Genomic DNA, 26,112 nt, shown 5'->3' with positions numbered 1-26,112 from the left:
GCAGCCGGCACAGCGACAGGTGTCTCAGCCCTGGCAACACAACACCAGGGTCTGTCTCAGCTACAAATAACTATAGATGAGGACCTGCAGAGGATCGAGAAGTCCATTTCCTACTTGGAGAAGTCAGTCTCTTCACTTTTAGAAGTGGTTCTACAGAACCGGCGAGGACTGGATCTCCTGTTCATGCAGCAGGGAGGCCTGTGTGCAGCCTTGAAAGAGGAATGCTGCTTCTATGCAGACCACACCGGAGTCGTCAGGGACTCCATGGCCGAACTCCGAAACAGACTGGCTCAGAGACAGAAAGATAGGGAAGCTCAGCAAGGCTGGTTCGAATCCTGGTTTAACCAATCCCCCTGGTTAATCACTTTGATTTCCACCTTGGTAGGCCCATTGGCAATGCTACTTCTAGCTGTTACCTTCGGACCATGCCTGTTGAACAAGATAGCCTCATTTGTCAAAGCTCGCCTAGATCAGACTAACATTCTGTTCATAGGCCAACATGAGATGCTGTGAATTTAAAATTGCCAGTCACAAGATTTCCAAACTTGCCTGGCAAAAACTTACTCAGGTTTCCAAACTCCTTTTTCCCTTGTTAAATCCTAACCTTCTACCTCATTTAGTGCCTATATCTATATATATATATATGCGTATAACTACCTCGTTCTTTTGTGAGAGAGGGGGGGGGAGATGTGGTTGGATAGGGACAGGCGGCGCGGAAGATTTCGGGCTGTAACGGTGAGGAAAAGAGCAAGCCCCATCCCCCTCTCAAGATAAGCTACCCCTGAAAGGAATGTAGACCCTCTACTAACATGTGCCAGTACTTTTCCACTCCAACTACTAACCCAGGAAGTGTGGCAATATCCTGTTTGACGTAGTAGAAGACTCGAGGGTATATAACCTGAAAACTTTACTTAATAAACGTCTTTTGTAACCGTCTGCCATATTGGTACAATGCGTCTGTTACAAGACCCGACCCACTCATGAAAGCAAAGTGGAAGTCGTGCTGTATGTCTAAATACCAAAGCCTCCACTGTGGCAGAAACAGCGGACTGCTACAGCTGGGGGGGAGGGGTGGTGGAGGTTTTGGTTTAGGGGACTCTTTTTAAAGGTTCTTCCCTAATTTATTCCAAACCAGGACATTTCTTGGTGCATTGGCCGGGAAAGAGGCCAAAGAAAGTGGAAAAACCTTAATAATAATATTGGTGGTTCTAATTGTTTTGTGGGTGCATTGGGATGGTTTTTTCTGGATTCATAATGTCATTTGGGGTAAAAGCCTGCCAATATTTCTGGTCCCCAGGAGTTTTTGAGGTCTTAATACCTCTGTGGTACCTAGGGTTATTCCCTTATATAGAAAAAGCTCTGGTATTGCTACTAATACGTAGCTTTTGGGGCCGTGGGGCACTAAGCAGAATATTCATTGGGCTGGGCTTGCTTGTGATGCTTTATAGAAGGGCTGTTAAGATGCTTAAATCTGTTTCAGGAGTGTATAGTTCGTTGTTATGGTGGTGCATTCAGTTTGTTAGGGGAGAAGCAGGGGGAGAGTTTTTTCAGCCTCTGTCTTCTCTCTTCTCCTTTGAATTGTTTACATCTCTATTAAAAAAATGTTCAGTTTCCCCTGAGTGTTAAAGAGACCATCTTTCTGGCATTTAATTTAGTAAGTTTTCTCTATACTGTCTGCAGTTTATATAAAATAAAAGCTGAGATTTCTAAAAGGGCTAATAAGACTTCTAATTTAGGGGTAAAGGCCACAAAGAGGAATCTTGAGTGGAGTGGAAAATGGGAAGATATAGGCCAAATTTTAAAGGAATTTTCTGATCCTATAGTCTGGAACTTCCCATCTGAACAAATTCAGAACCCAGCTGAGGTGGCAAAGTATTTGAAAGAGAAGTGCCATGGTAATACTAAGGAGAAAAGGATTATTGCAGTGAGCTGGGCCCTGGCATATGTTTACCATAGTCTGCTAGATACTGAAGGACAGCAGATAAAAGAAAGGGAACAGGGAGATAAGCTAGTTACCACCCCAGTCACTCAGGCTGCAGCTAATATCCTGGGCTCCGGGCCAACAGCTAAACCAGACAGGGAGTCTAAGACACTGGCAGTCGCCAGGGCAAAGAGAGCACGAAAGACTGATCGACCAGTGGAGAATGATGATAATGATGCAGGTGAAGGGCCCTCAAGGCCTCCCGAGGACACCCAATCAGAAGCTGGACAAACTGACATAAAATCAGAAGCCGAACTAACTGACACCCGATTGGGAGCCGGATCAACTGGCATAAGATCAAATGTCCAACTAGCTGGCACAAGATCAGGACCCACTATTGATTCTTTTTCCCTGAAGGACCTTCAAGGCTTAAAAAAGGATTACACTCGACTACCAGATGAGTCTATAATTAGTTGGTTAGTCCGTCTTTGGGATGCTGCAGGTGAAGCTACAGTTCTGGACGGCACTGAAGCAAGGCATTTGGGCTCCCTGTCACATGATCCAGTTATTGACCAAGGAATGATGAGGGAGGCTACCCCTTGCAGTCTCTGGGAACGAGTCCTGGGAAGTGTGGCACAAAGATACCTGTGTGCAGATGATCTCTACATGCAGCAGACCCAGTGGAAGACCATAGAACAAGGGATTCAACGCTTGAGAGAAATAGCAGTGGCAGAGATTATCTTCTCAGATGACCTAAACACTAAGAACCCAGACTTGGTACCATGTACACCCGTGATGTGATGAAAACTTGTACGACTTGGACCATCTGAATACGCTTCTGCTCTAGCAATAATGAAGCAGGAGGAGACATATGAAATAGTGCTTGATATGGCAAGAAAGCTTTGAGCATATGCTGATGCAGTACATGGCCCAACTCACGCCAGGATTGCAGCTGTGGAAACACGACTGCAGAAATTGGAAGATAAATTAGAGTAAAATCAGGAAAAGCTCAAGAAAGAGATTAGGGAGGACTTCCTCCAAATTTTGGCCGTTCAAATTAGAGGTCCTGGTGTTCAACACGGGCGAGAAGGCGCACTCCGTGAACCGAGTTGTGGGTCTTCTTGCGTGAAGCTGGAAAGGACATGAAGAGATGGAACGGAAAACCCACGGCAGCTCTTGCACAACGGGTGCGTAAATTGAAAGAAGGTAGGGTTCAAAAAAAACGTCCTACCAAACAGAAAGCAGCACCAGTTGTCTGCAGCCGGGACATTGGATATGGTGATGATGATGATATGTCTGATCCCCTGGAGGGAACCTATAAGACATATGCCCAAGGAAAAAAAGATAATCAGGCTTAGAGGGGCCCTGCCTCTAGCCAGGTAGAGGTTGGGGAGAATCGTGTGTTTTGGACTGTGTGGATTCGATGGCCTGGCACATCGGCGCCACAGAGACATGAGGCTTTGGTTGACACTGGATCACAATGTACTTTGATGCCATCGGAACATGTGGGGGCAGAACCAATTTCCATTGCCGGGGTGACAGGGGGAGTACAAGAGTTGACTCTGTTGGAGGCTGAGGTGAGCCTGACTGGAAAGGACTGGCAGAGACATCTGATTGTGACCGGCCCAGAGGCCCCGTGTATTCTGGGCATAGACTTCCTTCAGAATAAGTATTTCAAAGACCCAAAAGGATTCAAATGGGCATTTAGAATAGCAGCTGTAGAAACAGGGGGTGTTAAGCAACTGAACACCTTGTCTGGACTATCAGATAACCCATCTGCTGTAGGACTGCTGAAGGTAGAAGATCAACAAGTGCCAATCGCCACTTCCATAGTGCATCAACGGCAGTATAGAACAGATCGAGATGCAGTGATTCCCATCCACAAAATGATTCGGGAGTTGGAGAACCAAGGGGTGGTCTGTAAAACCCACTCACCCTTTAACAGCCCCATATGGCCTGTGCGCGAGTCGGACGGAGAATGGAGGTTGACTGTGGACTACAGGGCATTGAATGAAGTGACTCCACCGCTGAGTGCTGCCGTGCCGGACATGCTGGAACTCCAGTACGAGCTGGAGTCCAAGGCAGCAAGGTGGTATGCTGCTATTGACATTGCCAATGCTTTTTTCTCCATTCCTCTGGCTGCAGAATGCAGGCCTCAGTTTGCTTTCACCTGGAGGGGTGTGCAGTACACTTGGAATCGACTGCCCCAGAGATGGAAGCACAGTCCTACTATTTGTCATGGACTGATTCAAACTGTATTGAAAGAGGGTGAGGCTCCAGAACATCTGCAGTACATCGGTGACATCATTGTGTGGGGGAACACTGCAGTTGAAGTGTTTGAAAAAGGAGAGAAGATTATCCAGATTCTCCTAGAAGCTGGTTTTGCCATCAAAAAGAACAAAGTCAAGAGACCTGCTAGAGAAATTCAGTTCCTGGGAATTAAGTGGGAAGATGGACAGCATCAGATTCCCACTAAGGTCATCAATAAGATCACAGCGATGTCTCCACCAACCAACAAGAAGGAGACACAAGCTTTCCTAAGTGCCATAGGGTTTTAAAAGATGCATATTCCAGAGTATAGCCAGATTGTGAGCCCTCTCCACCTGGTAACTTGCAAGAAAAACACTTTCCAGTGGGGCCCTGAGCAGCAACACACTTTTACTCAGATCAAACAGGAGATTGCTCACGCAGTAGCCCTTGGCCCAGTCAGGACGGGTCCGGACGTGAAGAACGTGCTCTGTTCTGCAGCCGAGAGCCACAGTCTGTCCTGGAACCTTTAGCAGAAGGTGCCTGGGGAGACTCGAGGCCGACCACTGGGATTCTGGAGTCGGAGTTACCGAGGGTCGGAAGCCAGCTATACTCCAACAGAAAAGGAAATTCTAGCAGCCTATGAAGGGGTTCGGGCCGCCTAAGAGGTTATAGAAATGGAAGCACAACTCCTCCTGGTACCGCGACTACCAGTGCTAGGGTGGATGTTTAGAGGAAAGGTTCCCTCCACCCACCACGCCACCAGTGCTACCTGGAGCAAGTAAATTGCCCTCATTGTACAACGCGCTCAAGTTGAGAAATTGAATCGCCCTGGAATTTTGGAATTAATTACAAACTGGCCCGAAGGTAAAAGTTTCAGTGTTGTAGATAAAAAACAAGAACCAGTGACTCGGGTTGCATAAGCTCTGCCATACGACCAGTTGCCAGCAGAAGAAATATGTTATGCTTTATTCACTGACGGTTCCTGCCGTGTCATAGAGATAAGTCGGAGGTAGAAGGCAGCTGTATGAAGCCCCACGCGACAGGTCGTAGGAATCGCTGAAAGAGAAAGTGGATGCAGTCAATTTGCTAAACTCAAAGCCATTCAACTGGCCCTAGATATTGCAAAGAGAAAGAAGTGGCCCAGGCTCTATCTATACACTGATTCTTGGATGGTAGCCAATGATCTATGGAAATGGCTGAAGAAATGGAAAGAGGCGAACTGGCAGCGTAGAGAGAAACCAATTTGGGCTGCTGAAGAGTAGAAAAATATCGCTGCCCGGTTAGAAAACCTACCTGTGAAGATCCGCCATGTAGATGCCCATGTCCCCAGGAGTAAAGCTAATGAGGAGCAGCAAAATAATCAGCGGGTCGATCAAGCTGCAAAGATAGGGGAGGAGAAAGATGATTGATGGTGATGTTCACCAACAAGGTCAGAGGTGGCTACCTGTGTAGCCAATCTTTGGCCTGCTTGTCAAAGTGTATATATTGGAGTCAGAGAAATAAAGTGGAGAGCTTTCCTGCTGACCTGACTGCTGCCTGCTTCGTCCTTTTGTGTGCAGAGCAGTGCTGCCGATATCGCGGCAGGGCGGCTATTCTCAATGGCTCTCGGTTGTGATGCGCCTTGAATCAGAGTAAAGGACAGGGAGAGGGTTTCTTGCGTGCTTCTCAGAGGGTTTATTCCCCCAAGGGGTGCCTCGGCAAAAGCCAAAAAAGCCTGCGCTTACACTGTCTTTTAAACGGGGGAGGTTATGGATTTCCAGCTAACCAGGGATACAGCGGGGAGGGGAGTGAGGAGGGGCTCACGGTCTGACAGCCTATAGGGAAGGCAAGGGGAGTGGAAAGGGTCATATGCACCAACAGCACATCGAGGAATTCCCAGGCGGAGCCCAGGCAGGGGGATAGGGATAACAGGGATTGACAGGGAAGTCTCTGGAAATAGGGGAAGGGGTTTGAGGAGATTGACAACAGGTGAATAAGGTAACAGGTGTGTCTAAGGGGTAAGTGACAGCTGGACAAGGGAGGGGAAAACTTGGGGTAAAACCAAACATTTTGTGGGGTAACAGGAACAAACCATTGGGAGAATAACTTAACAATAACTTAACAAAACCACATCACCACACTTCTTGTGCTAAGAAAAATAGAAATGGTTCATCACTCTAAAGCCATGACTGGTACAGACCACAGTGGTTGTTAGTTGACTTTCTTGCAGGGAGTTGGCTCCCAGATCTTCCTCAGAACCTTCGTATGGGAACATTCAGTTTTCATGTGCTTCCAGTGGTCTCTGATCAAAGATCCCCTTAACTATGACACTACCCTATATATATCCCCCTGTGGTGGTTTAGCATGAATGTGAAAAGTTTTTTTTTCCTAAGGAAGTTCTAGCATGGATTGTGATTGACAGCTTGGCTGATGAATGGGAGTGTTTATATGTCTCTGGAAACACAGTCTTGAATCACAAGTCCCAAGTGACTCATCCTTTCCTTTTCCAGCTGGCAAGAAGCTAACATCACCTCCGTGAGTCAGGGTTCGGGCTGGGCCCCCCAGGGCCAGGCCTGCCAGGCCTCGAGGGGGGGCCCTGCCTGTGGGAGAGCGGCTGAGGCTGGCCGTGTCCCCTCTGTCCCCCCCTGGTTTCTCCAATGGGGAGAGGAGGAGGAGGACTGCAGACCAGCAGTCTGGCCCTGTGCCAGGACCACAGTGGCCATGGTCTGGGCCTTGGTTGCCAGAGCCGCTGGTCTGAAGGAGAAGAGACTTTTTAAAAACTTTTCTCCGGAGCTCCAGGGAGCTGATCTGAGTTTGAGTAGCTTGAGATCTGACCAGGGGTGGAGGAGATTTCGTCCATCAATGTTCCTGAGCCTGTGCTTTCCCTTTCTCCCCTCACTCACCTGTGGCCTTGAAGTTCTGGGAGTCAGCTGGAGAGGAGGAAAAAAAAAAACTCTGGGAAAAGACTTTAACCCTTTTCCCTCCTCCATGGAAGACATGGTGATTTGAAATGTAGAGAGACAGTCAGTAAAAAAACTGAGAAAGACTATTGAAAGATAAGATGGAGGAAGTGGACATTTTTGACTGGACTTCTCTAGATGTGAATTATAGGGAAATTGACTGTTTTTGTAATATCCTAATGCTGCTTGGGGAAATGCAAGTTCTAGCCAAAGGGTGGTGTATATTGACATACATGGGTTTTAATTGAGAATTTTGAATAGAGTATATCCCCGGCTCCTGAGAAAGAATGAAGAGGTCTCTATTTCTTTTGAGATAGAGACGATTTTAGAGATAGAAAAGAATCCCTGTTTTGTACTAGAAAAGCATTCTTAAAACAATACCCCAAACATGCAGAAGCCCATAAACAGCTTGAGAAACTGTTATATGGGTGAGACTGCACAGAATCTGCAAAGATTCCAGGCAGTTGCAGATCTGTGGCCTTGAAAGCCACCAAACCTTTTTTTGTGGCATGTTCTCCATAACTCTAAAGAGGCTCCTCTGCCAAAGTGATATAAAATCCTGTTTAAATTGTGACAACTGACTGAAAATCATAGTTTTCTCTCTGTGGTGAGTGGGAAAGTAAACAGTTGGGGGGGGGAAGGTGTTTGAATGTCTCATTTTTTTTCTTCTTCTCTTTTTCATTAGTGTATATTAATAAAATCTATCTGTTTTTACTTTTAAATTGTGCCTGTTTTGCCTTTTTCTCCCAAAGTCCTATCTCCCAGTTGATAAATGAAATTTGGTGAATGTGAAACCACAACATCCCCCCACTGCTGGGAGGATGCTGGAGTGGGAGAAAATAATGTCCTTTCTTTTAAAGAAATGCCCGAAGATGTGGGGACCATCTGGACTTGGTAGGCTGCTTCCAAGGCATTTGCTGTTTGTTTACCTTGGGACTGGCTGCCTCTGGAGTTGTTAACATCAGTCTTTCTTATCTATTCTTTTCTATAATAAACACTGGAGCAAAGATTTGGAATTAGCCACTTCTGAGGCACTGCCTGCCTCCCTTTCCAGCTTCTGTCTTATCGTCTCGTTTTTGGACTCTTGAGCCTTTCCCACTTCATTCTGTGCCTCGGTTTTTCCCTCATCTCATTGCTCATTGAGATATCAAAGAGCTCTTTAAAATTCCTGGTAGGTGTGTCATCCCCAGGGCTGCAGCATCCCAGGAAACTGCTGCCTTGGGACAGCTGTGTACACTCACAGTGCTCCTGCTGTGTGCTACAGGGATTTTTCTGTCTTGACTTACCGCATCCAGTGGATGAGTTTGATGAGTTTCTGACTGATGTCAATTCAGTTGAAGAGCCCACAAAGGCAGTGTCAGGATCCTGAGAGCATTCCAGGGGCCTGGCACCGTGTCCTGCTCTTTGATACAGCATTAACCACAGGGCAGTCAGTGGTTTGAGGGAATGCAAACGGCACTTCCAGAACACAGGTGAGTGCTTCTGGATTGAGTAATTTGAGATAGTAATCTGGAGACTGAGTGGCTTTGCTTCCACTTAAAAATTCCCTGGTGATCTCTAAGCATTGTCTTGATGTGATTTTGCTTCTGACAGTACTGTGGAGAGGCACTAATGAACAGCTCAGGGTGCAAGGATTTCCCTCCCTCTCTCCCTGGTCTCATTTCACTTTAAAAATACACAGAGCTATGTATTTCACTCAATACATGCAAATAGATTTTCCTGTCTACCCTTGCTCTGCCCACTGAAAGCCAGTCATGCTTCCTGTTGGGGGTTAGGTTTGTCCCTTTTTCACTCTAAAGAATTTTTTCCCCATAAGTTACCAAGGAGACCAAGTGTTGGATACTTAAACAAAGAGGTGGCCGAAACCCGATTGGGGAGATTTTTTCTTTATCTGTTAGGGAGGAGGTAACTGCCTTCTCTGATAAGAAGCCAGCCATTAAAAACCGGGTGGAGCAGTGTTGCTTATCAGATGAGGCAGTGTTGCTTATCTCTGTTCAGTCTTCCACTACCCCCATGGGAATATCTTCTGTTAATGGACCATTAAAGCTCACCCATGACATGACACATTACATCATCCTACTGTAAGATGCTCTACCCAAGGAGGAGGAGCCAAACCATCTTCACCTAGATAAAAAGCAGACACAAGTGTCACCAGACATCCAGTGTTCCCACGGGACTCCCAAAGGAAGACCGGACCCATCTCTGGACCCTTGGCTCCATAGGATCATCTCTGCTTCCAACAGGACCACATCTGCCACTCCAGGAGGGATTGCTTTTGGACTGTTTCCAACACCCTGACCAACAGGGCGTCAGGTTGTATTTCTGACTCTGTCAAGGTTTTCTAGGATTTCTTGTTTGTTTGTTTGCTTGCTAATTCTTCTGTACTACAACATTTGTATTTTGTTTTATATCCCTAGTAAAGAACTGCTATACCTATTCCCAAAATCTTTGCCTGACAGCCTTTTAATTGCAAATTTATAATAATTTGGAAAAGAGGAGGAGGGGGCTTACATTCCAAGGGAAATTGCAATCTTCCCTGGCAGATACCTGTCTATCTAAACTGAGACACTTTCCCAGGGGACAGCCTGCCAGGTGAATCCCACTTGATGTATCACTTATTTTCATACTGGAAATGGCCAGGATGACAGTATGGGATTAGGATTGGAGAGCCACCCACATTCACCTCACAGCAGTACAAGGGCACTTGGTGTGGTTGAAAATCTGTTAAATTGTGTCTGGATTTGCTTTGGTGGATGCCAGAACATGTCATCCACATCTTGTCATAATATTCCCTTCTCTATTATGCCATTATCATCTTAATGATTTATAGCTGAAAGTGGAAACTTCGACTCTGGATCTGTCCCTGTGGTAGGATAGGTTTCTTGCAGTGAGTGGGGGACGCACCATTCCTGCTTGGGGATAGATTTGCTGATTTTTGGCTGGAGATGATTGCAAACAACATCCCTGTGGTTACTCGTAATGTGCTGGAGAGGCTGTAACACTTGTTTGGGGTGGCAGGAGGCTGCCATAAGGGCTCACCTGTGGTGTGTGTGAGTGAAAGCCATGCCTCACACCTCCTTTCCACAGTTCTGTGTCACTGGGGTGAGCCCGAAGGCAGCTTTCCCTCTGCCCTGCAGTGCTCACACTGCCCATCTCCAGAGCACTCAGTGAACACATCCTGCCCTCCCGGCTCTCCCCCCCAGCCTGTGCCAGTGCTCTAGTGCAGGGAACCCTCTGTGTGCTCCACTAGACACTGAACCAAACAACCAATAAATCTCTTATAAACCAAGGAGTAACTTGTTTTGGTTACCAGGGAGATTGCTAAGTGCAAATTCAACCTGAAATAGCGATGAGCTCATCCTTGGAGCAGCATCAGTGCCGGAGCAGCTGTATGGAAAGGGAGCCAGCACCACGAATGCTGTCTGCTCCACCGATGCAGGGGAAACGGGCATCTGTATGACCAACCAATATGATTGAGCAGAAGCCAAATTTATTGTTTACATTAAGCTACAGTTATAGACTCTAAGTTGCTTGTTAATGCGTTCACGCATCATACCATTGGTTCCCTCGCCTTGTCAACATGGAGAACACGTGTCCTTCAGGACACCTAATTGGTCAGAGTTCATCATCTCGTTGTGCCTCCTTTATCTAGGTTTTGCATTCCTGGTAGTCAATTTCTTAGGCTCTTCTTCTCTTATTTTAGCCTTGTTTTTCTCAGTAACCTTGATGAATTCCTGAGGGTTCTGATAACAAAACTGCAGATGGTTTGATAAGATTACTTTCAAACAGTTTGTCTGGTGCATCAGAATGGCCTGTTATGCAAATACATTGCTACACACCGACATTTGGATGCCATGTGAGCTGTTTTGCCAAACAGCTTTTGCCTTGTAAATTAGATCGTGCAGGGGATGGTTCGTGAAGCTGGCTGCTGAGGCAGGGCTTTTACAATTCCTGGAAGTATGGCAATTATATTCCTCATGGGACTGTGGGCTGGAGAGCCTTGGGGATGGGTTCAGATGCTGCAAAGGAGGCCTTCTCTGTCATCTCCCCTATCCTGGGAACTTCTCCCTGAGAAAGGATTGTGGGGAAACTGAGATGCTTGACTTGTATGAAAGGGCTGGTTCTAAGCAGCTGGTTAGACAGGAGTACTGTCAGGCCAAGCCTCTCTCTGCTGCTGCTCCAGGGGCTGGAGCAAGAACTTGGAAAAACCTCACCCTCTTCTGCAATATACCTGGGGCAAGAGATTGAAAATTTGGACTCTGGCATTATTTTGCTCTGAAGTGTCCCCAGTTTAAGCATGTCAGGACTGGACTTTTGGAGTCACCTCCTGCCAGGGGACTGTGGGAGCAGAGATGTCATTTCTGAGATGATGGAGACAGGCTGGAGGGGGCTCTTGCGAAGTGCCAGCTGTGCCTGAGAAAGGCAGGATAAGGAGGCTGCACTGCACTCACTCTCTTGGCAGCACAGGAAGGGCTCCTGTATCATCCTGCACCTTTCTCTGTGAGGACAGAGATGTTTCCAGATGCACTTCATTCAATGGACTTGCATTTTCTGAAGTACACCTTTTAGCTGAAAAGCTCTGTCTGTAGGAGGAAGTACTGCCTGTCCCTCTGCACCATGATGTTGCAGGGGGGAGGCTGACAAAGCTGTGGCAGTGGTCTCTGCTTGGGCTTTGCTCCCCATTACTGAATTATCAAATACATGAAGTTGTGTAGAAATACATGAGAACATCACCTGGCAGCTGTCTTGATGAAGCAATTCATGAACCGCTTACCCACTGACAGATTTCAGCAAATCTTTTAAGACATAATTAACAGTGAGTGAAAACAGGGAACAAGTATCAACAGCACAAATGCAAACAAAAGCTGAGCCCCTGAAAAGTGATCTGTGAACCTACTCACATGATGAAAAAACATGATTCTTTTTTTGGATTAACTTCATAGCTTTCTGAAACAGGCGATGAAGGTTGCATTTATAAAAAGAGATTGGTTTCAGGAGGGATATTTTGTATTTGGGAAGTCTTTTATTATATTTTTACAATCATGAGAGATCAGTAAATTACGTGTTCTTGCAAGTCCCTTCCAGGGCTGTGGGTGGATTTTTTCCAGCTCCTTTCTGGATCCATGAGGGAAATGCTTTGGTGACATGACCAAGCCCCTCAGCATCATGGGCAGCTCTCAGTGCCACCAGTGCATTCAGCCATCAGCTTCAGGTAGAGGCTTCAGGAAAGCCTGGTTATTGGAGCAGTCTAGCATTTGAAAGAAGGGGATTTTCATGTGAGGACTTACAGCTGAGTGAGATCTGGGTAAGACAGACATGAGTTCACCTTTTATAGCTGCAAGGTGGGCAGTGTTCTGGTGTGCCTGGGCTGTCCCAGTGGCTGGGGTTGAGTCCATGTGACCCTGCTGCATAGCACAGCCCTGTGCCCCAGCCACCGTGGCCCCAAACTGCCCATAACTGAGCTGGGCAGGATGTTAAAAAACTTTAAAACCTACAAATGCCAAGTGGAGCATTTTATCTTCTGTTTTCAGCATCTCTCTGGAGATGAGACACAGCTTGTCTGATGTGAATTGTTTGTGTACGGTGTCTGATGTTCCTTTGTGTCACCTCTTTTCTGTGGGGTGCAGCACTGGATGTTAACATTTGGGAGTAGGGCAGGCACCCCTGCAGGTCTTCCCTGTCTCCTCCCACAGTGTTTCACCTTCTTGGTATCAAGGTGTGTTCACCTTTTGGCTGTCTCTGGGTGACTAAACCCACCGCTGTTCTTTGCAGATCCAGGACCAACCTTAACCTTGCTCAGCACTGGCACAAAGCAGGCAAGGCTTCCTACCAGGCCTCCTTCTAGCACAGCTGAGAATTTATCTCAAGGGGTATAACTTTACCAAAGGGACAGCAGAGTCCTTGCTGTTGCAGGAAAAGCCCTCCATGATTTGGAAACCTCATCCTTTCCCCATTGTCCTGCAGCATTCCCAGAGAGACACAGTGCTTGTGGGCTCTCATGAAATGTGGTTGCACAAGCTGGTTTTAAAAGAAAGCAAACTAATATTTCACATCTGGTTTAGATTTTTGACAATTTTCTCTGACATTTGTGTGCAATTAGCACTGCTTTTCTGTCACATGGAGCCCATCCTCTAGTAGCTGGATGTGGGCAGTAGTAGCAGAGCTTGCAGTGGTTGTATTGAGAAGGGCTGTTTCTCTTTGCAGACTCTGTTGCTCATTGTCCCTGAATTTATTGTCTCTCTGCTACTTGAAAAAGAAAACAAAATAATTTTTGGGCGTGAATCCAGCCCCAGAGCAGGGAATAGCTTAATCAAACACACAGGCGCTTTTACCAACTCCAGTTGGTTTATTTCTATGTTTAAAATCAAATACTCTTCTAAGTATCTCACTATTCTTATTCCAAAGTTTGTGTTTAATGAATGTACCCACACAGAGACTTTGCCCATTGCTCCAAGAGTCAGCACTGGTAGAAATGAATGGGATGGGGGATGAAGGTGTTAAATTTGGCTGTTTCAGTAACCTCACCTCCCCACGCTCCTTTGGCCTGAGCTGTCTCTTACAAAGTATTAGTCTACTGATCTTAACATTTCCAAGACATTAAGGAACTCAAATTTTGCTAGGTTACCAAAAAACTGGAGTGGGAGTATGTTGGGGAGGAGAATTCCCCTGCTTCCCTCTCCAAAATAGCCTCTATCCTGCAGATAATGACACTCAGCTGGGATACCCCAAACCAGGGCAGGGCTCTGAAAACCATTCTGGGCTGGGTCTCTGGTTTTGGCTGAAATTGGAACCTAACCCCGATGAAAGATTTAAAGATATTTGTTCCTTTTTTTTGACATTTGAATCTGTGTTTTCTAACCAACCCCACAGGTAAAGCTTTCCTGTGTAGTCCTTGCCCAGCTCTGATCTGACATATTTACAGAGAGACTCAGGATCCTTATCACTTTCTGAAAAATGAGATTTACATTCCTGTATCACACAGGCCCTTTGAAAATATTATCCCTGACTCCAGAGAAATGGCTCATACATTTTAATGCCGTTATTAGAAATTGAATTGACAACACTTATCCTCAGTGGAAATTGCTTTGCAGCTCAGGGGAAAATGTACAGAGAGCACTGGTGGAGACTTCAGAGAGCTCTTGTCATCTTGAGATGTGTGTGCTTCTGGTGCAGTGTGTCTGCTGAATGAGAAGAGCAAGATTTGATATATGCCAGAGAAAGGGGAAAGCACAAGTCAATGGGCCAACAGTATGGTCTGAGACAGCAGTGGGGCTTAAAACATCCCAAAGATCTGGGCTGAAAGGGAGAGCAAAGTGATAGACAAACATGGGCTGCTCTGGCTTGTGTGTCCCAGGATGTTGTACAGATGTTGCACACAGTTGCTTTATTTGCTGTCTTAGAGAAAGTGAACTGGATGAATGCTGCCTTAAAGTGGCATGAGAGTGAAGTGCTGCTGAGGTGCTCAGGTTGGTGAAAGAAGCAGCAAGGAACTGCAACAAAGAAACCCACTCAAAACAGGTTGCTTTTAGAACAAAGTCTTTTTGATGGTGAATAAACTTGCAAGAACTGGCTGATCTCTGCTTCTCTCAGGGGATGTGGCCTTTGAGGAGCACTTCACATTGGGCTGCAGGACATCAAGTCTCTGGAGCCTCTGAGCTGGGAGCTCTTGCTCCTGAGAGTGGAGGGAGGAAGAGGGACACAACTGGCAAAATACTTGATGTGGTGCCAAAGAAGCACTTGTGAATCTGAAGCCACTCTAAGGTGAAGAGTTTCCACTTCTCCTGCCCTTGTTGGTGCAATGTGGCCCAGCCTGGCCCAGCCTTTGTGGTGAGTGTTGGGGTGCAAGGAAGTTGACCTCTTCTTCCATTTAAAACTGCAACTTATCTGAAGCTGGAAGTTAAATCAAACCTTCCTAAAGCAGAGGTTTATGAAAATAACTCTTGTGACGAATCCAAGCCCTTAGGCCTCACTGGAGGAGACTTTGCAGCTTTGTTTTTCCTTGTAAAGAATGCTCAGCATATGTCCTGACAATTAGTGCCCAAAAATACCTGTCAGCCCTGCAAGCTGATCCCCTTCAGCTCCTGGAGCTGAGACAGACACAGGGGTATGCACTGTGGGGCTTTGGGAAAGGTTATTTTTAAAATGGCCACATAACAAGGGTGATTTGGTCCTTTCAGCCACCAGCTCTGGCTAACAACTGAGGATGCAGACAGCCAAATGTTAATCTTGCTCGAGGTGACTCTCCTGCCCAGGGTATTGGGCTGCTTCTCCTGCTGAAAGCATGTGCCAGTTCTGGCTCTGTCAGCTCTAAATCAGTGCTGAGGGCATGGCCCTGAGGCCGGTGCCAAGTTTGGGCAGTGCTTTGATGGTGTGCTGGATGTCAGGGAGTCTTCCCAACCAGCATGCCAATGCTTGGAAAGGCATGTCCTCATCAAAGAGGTGGCTTGTCTTCACCCTTAGCCAGGCAGCCTTTTCTGAGGGCTTTTGCTTTGCCCTCCTCTGACCACCTGAGCTGAAGTTTTCTATCCTCAGTGTCTCTCATGTGCTGAATTTCTGGGGAATGTTTTTCCAGAATCACAGTCCATCCACAAACAGCCCTTTCTTCTCCTCCCCTGAAAATCAAGATCTTTAAGGGAAATACCAAGGCTCCTTGGTGCCACGGAGCACTGCTGGTGTGAGGATTTGGCTTGGCCACTGTCCTGTATGGGCAGAGGACAGAGGTCTGCAGAACCATCTGCCCAGAAGCTTCCTGGGAACATGGTATTTTGCTAGAAAACATCACAGAGAAAGCATTCCCAGGCTTTGGAGGAAGACCTTGGGCAGAGCCTGCAGCACCCACCTTGTGAATCTTCCTTGCTGCCAGGTTCTGTTGAATGAACACAGGAATGTGTCAGGGGATGCTGGAGAGCATGTGTGTTGTAGCTGATGTCTGGGTAGCTGCTAATTTCTGACTCCTAGTAGGTAGATTTCCAAGGAATGACCCAGCTTTCAAGCAGTGAAGCAAACTAGTAGCTGAACTTCCTTCCATGAGCTCCACAGTGAGCTGTTGAGCCTCAATGAGGCAGAGCATTGCCCAGCCAGTTGCTGTGCCCATGAGAAGGAATTGGGAGCTATTAGAAGTGCAGAGAGCCTGATGGACGCTGAAATATTATTTCAGTGATGGCTCACTCACTACTTGGTGAAGCCCTGACATGAGCATTTATTGTGTGGGTGTGGCAGGATTATATTGCTGTGCCTGTTCCTCACACCTCATCTGTCCTGGGAAAGACTGCCGTGCTGCCTGGCTGGATCACTGTGGTATTTATTTGACAGGGACTTGAGTTACTTTTCTCAGCTCTGAAACCAGGGCTAAGCTGTGAGGGAAAAGCTGTGACTGGCAAATATTTGCCTCACATTTGTCTCCACTGGTCATTCCCCCTGCACATGAGTTCAACTAAACTTGAACAAAGAAAGTCCTAAAGTTGGCCAAGATGGCCTTAAGGAACTCCACTGCCCTAAGTGTGAAGCTTTGGGGTAATAAGCTGGGGAATAACTGAGTAGTGGTGCAGCTGGTTGGCCCCATGGCTCCTTTGAGGACATGTCACCTGGCAGAAGTGACTGAGAGTTAACACAGCACTACAGCACTTCTGGGTGGGTCTGTGCATGACCCAGTTGTAGGGCTGCTGGAGAGGAAGAGGTAAATGCAGTATTTGAAGATTTTTAGCCCAATCATGGGCCTGGTGCTCTTATGAGGCTTCTGAATCAGACCAGTCTTGGCAGTACATGTGGGCCTGTCTCCCAAGAGGAGTAGAGGAAGTCTTTGTCTCCCCTTAGGGTTGTATGACCTTCATGGACATGTTCACACCTGTGGTCTTCATCTTGCAGTTCATGAAGGGGGCTGTGGGCAGCCTGCTGAGCCTTCCAGTCCACTGCCTGCACACTCACAGCAGAAGGACATGGGAGACAGAGCTGGGAAGAGAAACACGGCTCACATTTAAGCAAGTGCATTTAAAGACTAAGACATTTGTCTTTCTAAGAGATTTTTTAAAAATCTTCAGACTTTTGGGGCTGTCCCTTTTTGAGTTTTGCACTGAAGGTCTAAATCTAACTATTGGGACTACAGCAGGCACTCAGCATCCTTGGTGCTGGGAGATACAGCTTTAGCATCTTATCTGTAATGCAAGAAAGAGGAGCAGGGATAGGAGGAAATTGATTTTATTTTGAAGTTGATTCAAAACCAGCTCTGCCCAGCACCTGCTGCAGCCTCTCCTCTCCCCAGTCTTCTCTGGAGCCTGGTGCTGTCATGGGACTTTTTGATGCCTGCATCCTCCCACACTGCCATAGCCAGGATGGGGAACAGGAGCTGAACAAAGCTTTGGGACTACAAAGCAGCTCCTGATTTATGCACAGACACTCGCCCAGGCCTCAGTGTCACTTGGCTGTCAGCAGCGGTGAGAGGTCTGCCATGTCAGCAACAGGTGATGGGAAGAAGTGCCAGTCGGGAGTGTGTGTGGAGAGGAGCGACAGAGCAGATGGCAGCAGGGAAATAAATTTGGAGCTGCCATGGGAATAGTCCTGGAAACAGTCCAGCCTGTGGATGGAGGCATATGGGGAAGGACTTGGTTTATATCTCTTCCTGGTTTTGCCTTTTTTCAGGTGACTTTATTTCCAGCTCTGTTATCTCTTGACTGTTCCTTCCTATTACTACACCCTTATCCCTTTTTATTTCTCTTCTTATCCTGTCTTCTTTTCCACCTTTTGTTTCTACTCACACTGTATCTGAGCTCCTGAATGTTGCCCACCCTGCATCTGCTTCCTTATAAATCTGTTCCCAGTTCCTCTACCCCTGCCTTCACAGCTGATCCAAAAAGCTTCCCTTGTCACTGAAAGGCTCAGCTTTACTGCTGTGACCCAGCTGTGAGCTGGAGCTCAGCATGAAAGAATCGTGCCTTTGCCACGTCTTGCCACTTTCCTTCTCTACTATACCTCTGAGCTGGTTCCCTGAGAACACCAGGGGCTCATCTGGTGCCTGGGGTGCTCATTCCCCTGTCACTGCAGTGACATCCTTGCTGCTTTTGCTCTGGATGTGAGTACATCCTGGCTGTCTCTGCCTTGTGTTACTGTGAGTGCCTGTGGGATACTTCAGGGATGCCGAGGCACATCCTTGTACACAGAGGTGGATTTGAGACTTCTAGAGCATTTTTGGGATACTTCAAAGAGAAACTGTCCAGTTTTGAAAGGATGAGGTGGAAAATTCCCACTCTGGTTCAGGTGTGATTGTGTCATGCAGGGTCTCTGGGTGGGGTGGACCGGGGGCCACCATCCCCTGGCAATCCTCTCCAGATGATCCTCAAACACTGCTCTGCAGTGCCTGCTGCCAGTGCTGGGAGCAGGAAACATGTTGGATACTGAGTGCTTGGAGAGCTGGATCAGCCCCCAGTGTCAGTCCTTGTGCCAAACCTGTCCAGCATTTCTGTGGCATTGGGGACTGCTGCCTCTTATGTCTCTGATGGATCAGCTACAACTGCAAAGATCCTTTCCTTGGAGAGAGCTGTATCTGTGTCCTTTCTCCTCTCAAACCCAACTCTCTAATTTGTGGTCTTCCTGCAAACTTTGTCTTTATACTAAAACAAACAAAGAAACGGTTTTTTAAAATTGTTTTATTTCTGCCTCAGAAGAGCCAAGGAAGTTTATATCTGAGATCTGTTGGGCAGGAGTGCTCTGCTGTGGGAAGACGCATGCAACCTGAGACATATAAAGTAAAATTAAAAAAAGAAATTGATCTATCCTCAGGACAGGAAGGGTAGGGAGCAATATGAGACTCATGGGGAGCCTGGAGAATGGCAGTATGCTATTCTGTGCAGATGCACTGTGCATTGCCAGCAGCATGTATGGAAGCAGGAGGCACAGCATTACTTTAGGAGGTGCACAGGTGCTCTGCTGCTGGTATTTACTGCTGCTTTCTTTGGTGATGGTGACTAATAGTTCATCAATGCCTGGGTTAGAACAGCTCTCTTTAGGAGTTTTTGCCTGTTGAATGACAGCAGGATGTGTGAGCAAGCTGAGACCCAGACCTTTTCTGGCAGGATTCTTAGGGCAAGAAAATACTCTGGAAATCACAAGGTGAATCATTTGTTTATCTGAGCAGATGACACTATGTCCCAGCCATGCTGCTTTGCAGTCGGACCCATTGGGTGGGATCAGTGCATCCAGGGCAGCTCCCTGGAAAACCTGCAGGACAGGTTTAATGTTAAAAACATGACATCCCAAGCCTGCTTTGCCCTGCTGTGCACTCACTGATGTATTTGTAACACTCTTCCCTCTAGGACCTGTGGGTGCCTGGTGCACAGACAGGGGCTCAGGCAGGGCTGCCACAGCTCCATTCTGGGGCACCCTCTCTTTCCTGGAGATGTCTGCTTCTTGACATGTTCCATGGGGCATTGATGTCTCTCCTTGACACTTGTGCTACACCTGCACCACTGCTGTGTTTAATCACCTGGGCTTGTGTGGATGAGGAGGGGCTTGGGAAGAAAAGGGGAGTTGTCCAAAGTTATCTGGCTAAAACCAGGCAAGAAAGCAAGAGCAGCAGTAAGGTTGTTCCATTCCTGCTGCTGGACCAGGAGGCCAGAGATTCAAACAAAATGGCCTTTTAATTAAGGTCTGCTCTGGGGGATCAGCAGGGGCTTTGCAGAGTGAGCTGTGCCGGGGAGCTCCATAGGCATCCACAGGTTTGGGTCTTCCTCCCGTTTCTTGGCCAAGCTTTCTCCCTCTCCTCTCTCCTCCAGCCCAAGCCTGTTGTGGTGCTCTGAACACACGTGTGTGTGCACATGAAATGTTGTGATGTCTAAGTGTTCATCCCTGCTCTCCCCACACTCCTCTGCAGCTGCCAAACTGCTGCTGATTGCAGCCACCTCTAGTTGGGGTGTGGCAGCCACTGGCACCTCACAGAGACACTGCTCCAACATCCATGATGGGAGAAAGGGCTTCTGATGGAAATACCTGGGCATTCTGGGGAAAGTAAGAAATGATGGCTGGGTGGGAGGGTGCCAGAGCTTTGTGCAGAGTACTAGAAAGGAATGAGAATGGTTAATGGTGCAAATTGTACGCGCATTGCCAAAAATGAACTCATGTCTGTAAAAATTACACTGCATGCAGCAAGATTAGAACAGGAAAATACCAGTTGTTAGGGTTCTTGTTGCTATCTCAATTATGCAAACAATTTGCTGGAGTTTATAGATGAGCTGGGGCAGAATAACATTGGGTTTTTCCTCGCCAAAGTGTTTCAGTGCATTAGTATTTTAGCATGTTTCCCAGCCTCAATCTGCTGCACCAGTGGACCCATGCTGTGCTCTTTTGGAATGGCATGATGTCAAGAGTGGCCTTTTCCAGGCCATGTTGGAAACCTGGAGATGTCAGGATGCTGGTGAGATGCTGAGCTTGTGCACATGCTGCCTGGGGGGCTAACATGGGTGTGAAGGCTCAGGAGCTCACCAAGCCCAGTGCTGAGGCTGGAGACTGTGCCCGTGTGTGTGGCTGAGGAGCTCTTGGGACCTCTGCAAGCAGGAAGCAGAGATGTTCCTGGCTGTAGCAGGGTTGCTCTTCAGAGGCCAGACACCACCACAGTGGGCTCTCTGGAAGGAATGATAAACATTGGCTCTTCCCAGTGGCTGTCAGGGAGGTTTAGTGACTTTCCCACGGCCATGCAATGCATCAGTGGGGAGGCAGGATTAGCAGCTGGACATCCCTGGCCCCCAGCCCTGAGTGCTGCCAGCAGCAGTTGCATAACTCAGAGTGAGTGCAGGGCTGCGGAGCTGCTGCAGCCTGGAGGTCCCCACAGGAGTGACTCTGAGCCAGAGCTCCCTGTCCTCCTGCTGTGACTTGGGTGGAAACAGGTTGGCTGGAGCCATGGAGCTGGGATCTTCCTGAGAGCTTTGTGGACACCTGAGTCAAGAGGACAGAGGCATGAGCCATTGCCTCTAAAGCCATGCTAGATGCTAGCGAAGCCCCATATAATGACACCCATCTTTCTAAGTGCTGGTCTTCAGGGATTTGCTCCCTTTGAGCAGTTAATGCTGTGAGCTTCCTTAAGGAAAAAGCTGGGGAAGGACTAGGAATGGCAGTTTTACTGGCAGTGAAACTTCAGTATGACCTCCATGTTGAGAGCAAATCCAACCCACCCATGAATGTATGAACTGGTAATTTTGTGGGCTGTCAGCTGAGTCCCCTGGGGTACAGCCACATCCTTTCTGGGCCAGAAGACAGCCCCTTGCTGACTCCTGGGGCTGAAGCCCCTCTGGCCCCCACAGGGCTGTGATCCACCTCTTTCCTTCAGCCATGGCAGAGCAGCATTAATGTTGGGTCTGTAATTTAGCTCAGGACAGTTATGAGACACAATCTCACTCTAAAGCCAAGGCCAAATAGTACCAGCATGGGGTCAAGTTCATGAGTTCATTCTGCCTTTGGGACTAATTTGGGTGCTGAGTAGCTGGGTAGGTATTTGACTGTTGCCTGCAGAGACCTAGAGGTCTCAGGATCCTATTCTTCTCCCTCAGATCACCTAAAATGGTAAGAATTTCCAAGGGGGATTAAGGTTGTGATCTCTGGGGAGGGGAGTGAACATCTGGTAGAAGTCCTGTTCATATTAATAGCCTCCATTTAAATGTATGTTATCAAATGGGGCAGCTCCTTATCAGCCTAGAGACTGTGAGCTCCACTACCTGAGGGGCTGCAGGTGACTTTGGGCTGCTGACCATGGCTTTCCACAGGCACACAGGTAAAGTGGATGTGCTGCCAGGTGTTGTGGGACTATGCCTGGTAAATGGGGAGGAAGGTTTTGCTAAAAGGCTCCTGTGCCAGAGAAATAACTTTGAATGCAGACTTAAACCTCAGCAATCTGCATCTGTGACTCCTGATGGCAAATGGGCTGATAACCAGTGTGGGAGACAGGTGCTGGAGCAGAGTGGTGGTGGTGGCCTCGTTTATTTTGTAAAATGCATTGGATCTAAATGTTTTTGTATCTACTGCTGTGGGAAGGCTGGGGCTCAGCTGTTATTTGAGCAAGACTTCATGAAAATGAGGGACAATGCTATTCCTTGCTGCAAGTTTATTGCAGTGAGCAGAGAAACCCAGAGCAGAGGGGAGATCAGTGTATAAACCCAGATGGTTTGCTCTGCTCTGGTGGGAAGTTTGTGGTTAGTCCCTCTTCTCTGTTTGTCTTTTAGTTCAGATGGGCTGACCCTTACCAGTGATAGGAAAATGTTAATTTTTCCATTAACACCGACAGGAATCTTAAGATCATATTTTACATGTCTCCATGGCATGCAGCTCTGTGGTGTCTTCCCATTCTGACTCATTCCTCTAGCCCAGCATCTGAAGACAATCAGAAGCTCTTTGAGATTTTTGAAAGCCTATCTCACTCTTAGAAGCTGTTTTTGTGCATATCCAGGGCGTATTCACAGCCCTACACCACAGTACAGTGGCAGTGCCATTGCATCTCTTGGTGGGACACAGCCCCAAGGGTGGATGTGCCTGGGGAGAGGGTGTCAGCACAGGGCACAGCTCCTGTGGCCATCAAACTGAGCTGCTGCACACCAGGAGCCAGGAGTGCTCGTGAGACTTGGGAAAAGAGAGCCTCTTCAAAACTAGGGAGAAAAGGCACAGTTTGCTGCTCAGCTTCCTGCTCAACTTCCCAGGACAAGGCACACACGTGAGGCTGCTTGCACAGCATGTAACTGCTCAGGATTTGTTTGTGGGATGCACATACATGTTATGCAGGGCACCATTGTGAGTAAAATCTGACTTCTGTGGTGTCATTTGATGTAAGAAGATGTTTAACTTCAGCCCACAAGACTGACCAATGCTGTAGCATCCTTCCATTATACTCCCAGCTATATAATTTTTTCTTTCTCATCTTCCTATGGGGTTGTCCCCTGGGGCAAGAACTCAGACATAATATATGTGATATATGAGCTGTGCTGTAATATAAAATGCTGCAGGGTGTTCTGAGCAGATGCTGAGGTTGGAGTGCTGCTGCCAAACAGTTCACAGCACAGTGTCTGGTCCTGCAGACCACTGGGAACCCCAGGGCAGCTGTGGGGTTATCACAGTGCCTGCTCAGGGTGGGGCTGAATCCTCCAGAGCAGCAGGAAATCTCATTTTGGCATTTGGGAGCACCTGGGTGTGAGAAGGGCATCCAGCTGCTGAGGTGGGGCAGACCAGTGCTTAGCTGGGAACATAATAGGGGAGTCTCAAAGGACAAAACTTAATGCAGCCGCAGTTTGTTACTGAACAGAATTTGTTTAGTTTTGAAAGGTTTGGACTTTGTTGCTTAAACTCTGCCTAAAATGCTCAGCCTTACTCGAGGCAGCAGTGCCTTGTTAGCCTTTGCTGAGCTTTGCACTGAATGCCAAAGCAATCCCTGAGGAAAGCATTTGTGGGGCTGGGTCAGTGATTTTTAATAAATAGCATGTCCCTACTTCCCTGGGGAACTGTGAAGATTTAGTAAAGACTGGGATGTTCTCAGACATGGTGGCAATAGGACTGTAGGGAATGTTTTTGGCAACCACCTGAGGAACTTGGAGCTGTTCTTGCTCTAAATAAGGCAGCTTTCATTTTATCAACAGATTAATTTTTGAATTATAGAGTATGAGACTCACATGCCCCAGCCTGGCAATGGGAGAGCACAGCTCTGATATTTTCAGCCCTCTCAGCAAAAACGACCTACAAGAGATTTATTTTCTTTTTTTTTTTTCTTGGGCTTTGCAAATGTTTGTTGCCCAGGGTATTGTGCCAGTGCAGTCCTGAGTGTCACTTTGTATTTGGGATTAACAGGACCCTTCTTTTAAGGGTTTCCCAGGTATTTATAGCAAACCATGCGACACTGCATGAGGAATGCTGAGAATAGTAACTCAGGTGACAGACCAGGGCTGCCAGGATTGATCTGAAACAGGCAGGTGTAGCCAGTGCCTGGCAGAGTGGGGCTGTGTACTCAGTCTGCTGAGAAAAAATAAAACTAATGGAGAGTCAAAAAACAATTGCTCTTTTTCTTCCATATGCAACTGTGTGTAGGGCAGAGGGTTAACAACTCCGACCTCATCTTCTTTATTAAGTGGCAGAATAATCGGTAAAGTGTAAGTACAGTTTCTCTGGTTGTGTGTAGAGACTACACTTCAAGTTCTTCCTTGGTGGTTTATCACATTTAAACATATTCCCCAGAGACATTAACACATAGCCTGTGCTAAGTGCTTTGCTTATCAGCTGTGCTTCAGCTCCCTTCCCTGAATGCTTTGGTTCCATTTATTGTGCAAACCACTGTGATGCTGCTTTGGGTTTTTGGCTGAACTGGGATGAACCAGCCCAGGGTGATTGTAGGAGCCCAGCAGGAGGCAGGGGCTGTATGGGTGCAGCAGCTTTTGCGGGGTGGCACTTCTTAGGTCTGTACCCTTTCCATCCCAAAGCTAGCCATGCTGCAGGGTGCAGATGTGGCCCTGACCCTCAGTCAGCCCTGTGACTGTTTGATGTTGGTGCCACTTGAGGTGCGTGGAAGCCCCTGGGGCCCAAGTGTTTGAGATCTCTGAAGGATGGAAGGTGTCGCTGTCCAAGGGCTGTTTTTGTAAAGTAGATGCTTTCAAGGGGACAAGTGGTGAACTGGCACCTCTGTGGTCAGGTAAATGTTAAGGTTGTATTCCAGTGGGTCTTTGTGCCAAATACCCTGATATCTGAGAAGGCCACTGGCCTGGCCTTCTGCCCTCCAGCTGTAGCCAAATCCATCAGGGAGCTACATTTAGAGAACACCCTGCCAGGGCTGGTGGGACAGGGATCCCTTGCTTAGAGTGAGATTAGTTTCTGGAAGTATAGCTGTATTTTTCTGCATCTCTTATTGAGGGTCCTCTAGGCTATTTAAGGATGGGCACATTCTGCATTTACTCCTCTCCCCAGCTGCCTGTACTTGCTGTTTTCACCTGCTTCTCTCCAGCAGAACAATACCCTGCACATGTCTGGGAGAGGGAATAGTTCCAGCCTATCCATACTTTTCCTCTGGTTTCTAAATCTCATTCTGTGGCCTCAGGGTCAAGCTGGCATGGGGTTTGGATTAGTGCATGTCCTCAGGGTACGTGATTCTCCTGGGGCTAAACAAGAGACACTTGACCAGGCTGTCACCTTGGAGATGCCATAGTCTGGTGTAAAGGTACAGCCACAGAAACTTGTGTTCAAGTGACTTCCAAGCTAAATCTGCATGTACCACTCTCATTTTATGCACAGCAGTGTGAAAAGAAGCACAGAGGTTCAGTGCTCTGGGTTTTAGTGGTAGTTTGGTGAATGCTTTCCCTGCTTTGGGGTTGCTGTAGCACTGTTGTACCCCTGGTGTGAATCCCTGCCCTGTGCTCAGCAGCTGCTGCACTGCTCATATGGGAAGTGATGATGAGGGCACTAAATAAAGATCCTGAGGAAGTAATGATTTTTCCACATACCCAGTGTACCCTTAGTTTCATAACTTGCCTACTTTTCAGACAGTAAAGACAGGCCAGGGTTAATATACCTGGAAGCTCTGGAAAGTTATGCTGTGGGGACTTGGTGCAGCTGGAGGGTAAAGGAGGTTATTAAGGAAATAACTCCAAACTCATGACCTGTTGCCAAGCAGGCTTTAGAAATGCACTTATTTTTATACAGAGCACAAGAAACATCTGCTTTGTTTACTTTCTGTGAGAGGGGACAGGACTGCTGAGGGGACCAGCTGTAGGATACCAAATGAAGCTGACCTCTGAAGTGTCCACAGATGTTTGCTCCATTTGGGGAGAATAATCTGGTGGTCCCAGCACAGCTGCTACTGGCCTGGGGCTCCATTCTGCCACACACTGGTGGCTTTCAGGGCTCTTGTGCACCATACCCTGAGTGGGCTGGTCCTGCTCCTGTGGGAGGGTGATGGGAGATGGTCTGGCTGATGTGGGCTCTAGACATGGCACAGGTGAGCAGAGCCCATGAGCAGCCAGCACATTTGCAGGGGCAATGCAACCACTGCATCTT

General features: G+C 47.5%; 1 protein-coding gene across 3 annotated transcripts in view; it reads left to right on the top strand.

Annotated features, from left to right (window-relative positions):
* Nucleotides 1-26,112, top strand: part of LOC136373289 (four and a half LIM domains protein 1-like) — a 45,694-nt gene that overhangs the window by 10,997 nt on the left and 8,585 nt on the right. For 2 of the 3 annotated variants that reach the window (XM_066338191.1, XM_066338190.1), the window contains exon 1: nt 21,740-21,862. The exons of the other annotated variant lie outside the window; for it this stretch is intronic. In XM_066338191.1, the coding sequence (XP_066194288.1) occupies nt 21,841-21,862 (22 nt within the window). In that variant the 5' untranslated portion in view covers nt 21,740-21,840. Of the gene's footprint in view, nt 1-21,739; nt 21,863-26,112 lie in introns of those variants that run through there. 3 annotated transcript variants of the gene reach the window in all.

This window comes from Sylvia atricapilla, chromosome W (genome assembly GCF_009819655.1).
Source record: "Sylvia atricapilla isolate bSylAtr1 chromosome W, bSylAtr1.pri, whole genome shotgun sequence".
In the NCBI taxonomy this organism is placed as follows: domain Eukaryota; kingdom Metazoa; phylum Chordata; class Aves; order Passeriformes; family Sylviidae; genus Sylvia; species Sylvia atricapilla.
The sequence above is the reverse complement of the archived record's forward strand: the minus strand, read 5'-3'. Positions and strand labels throughout refer to the sequence as shown.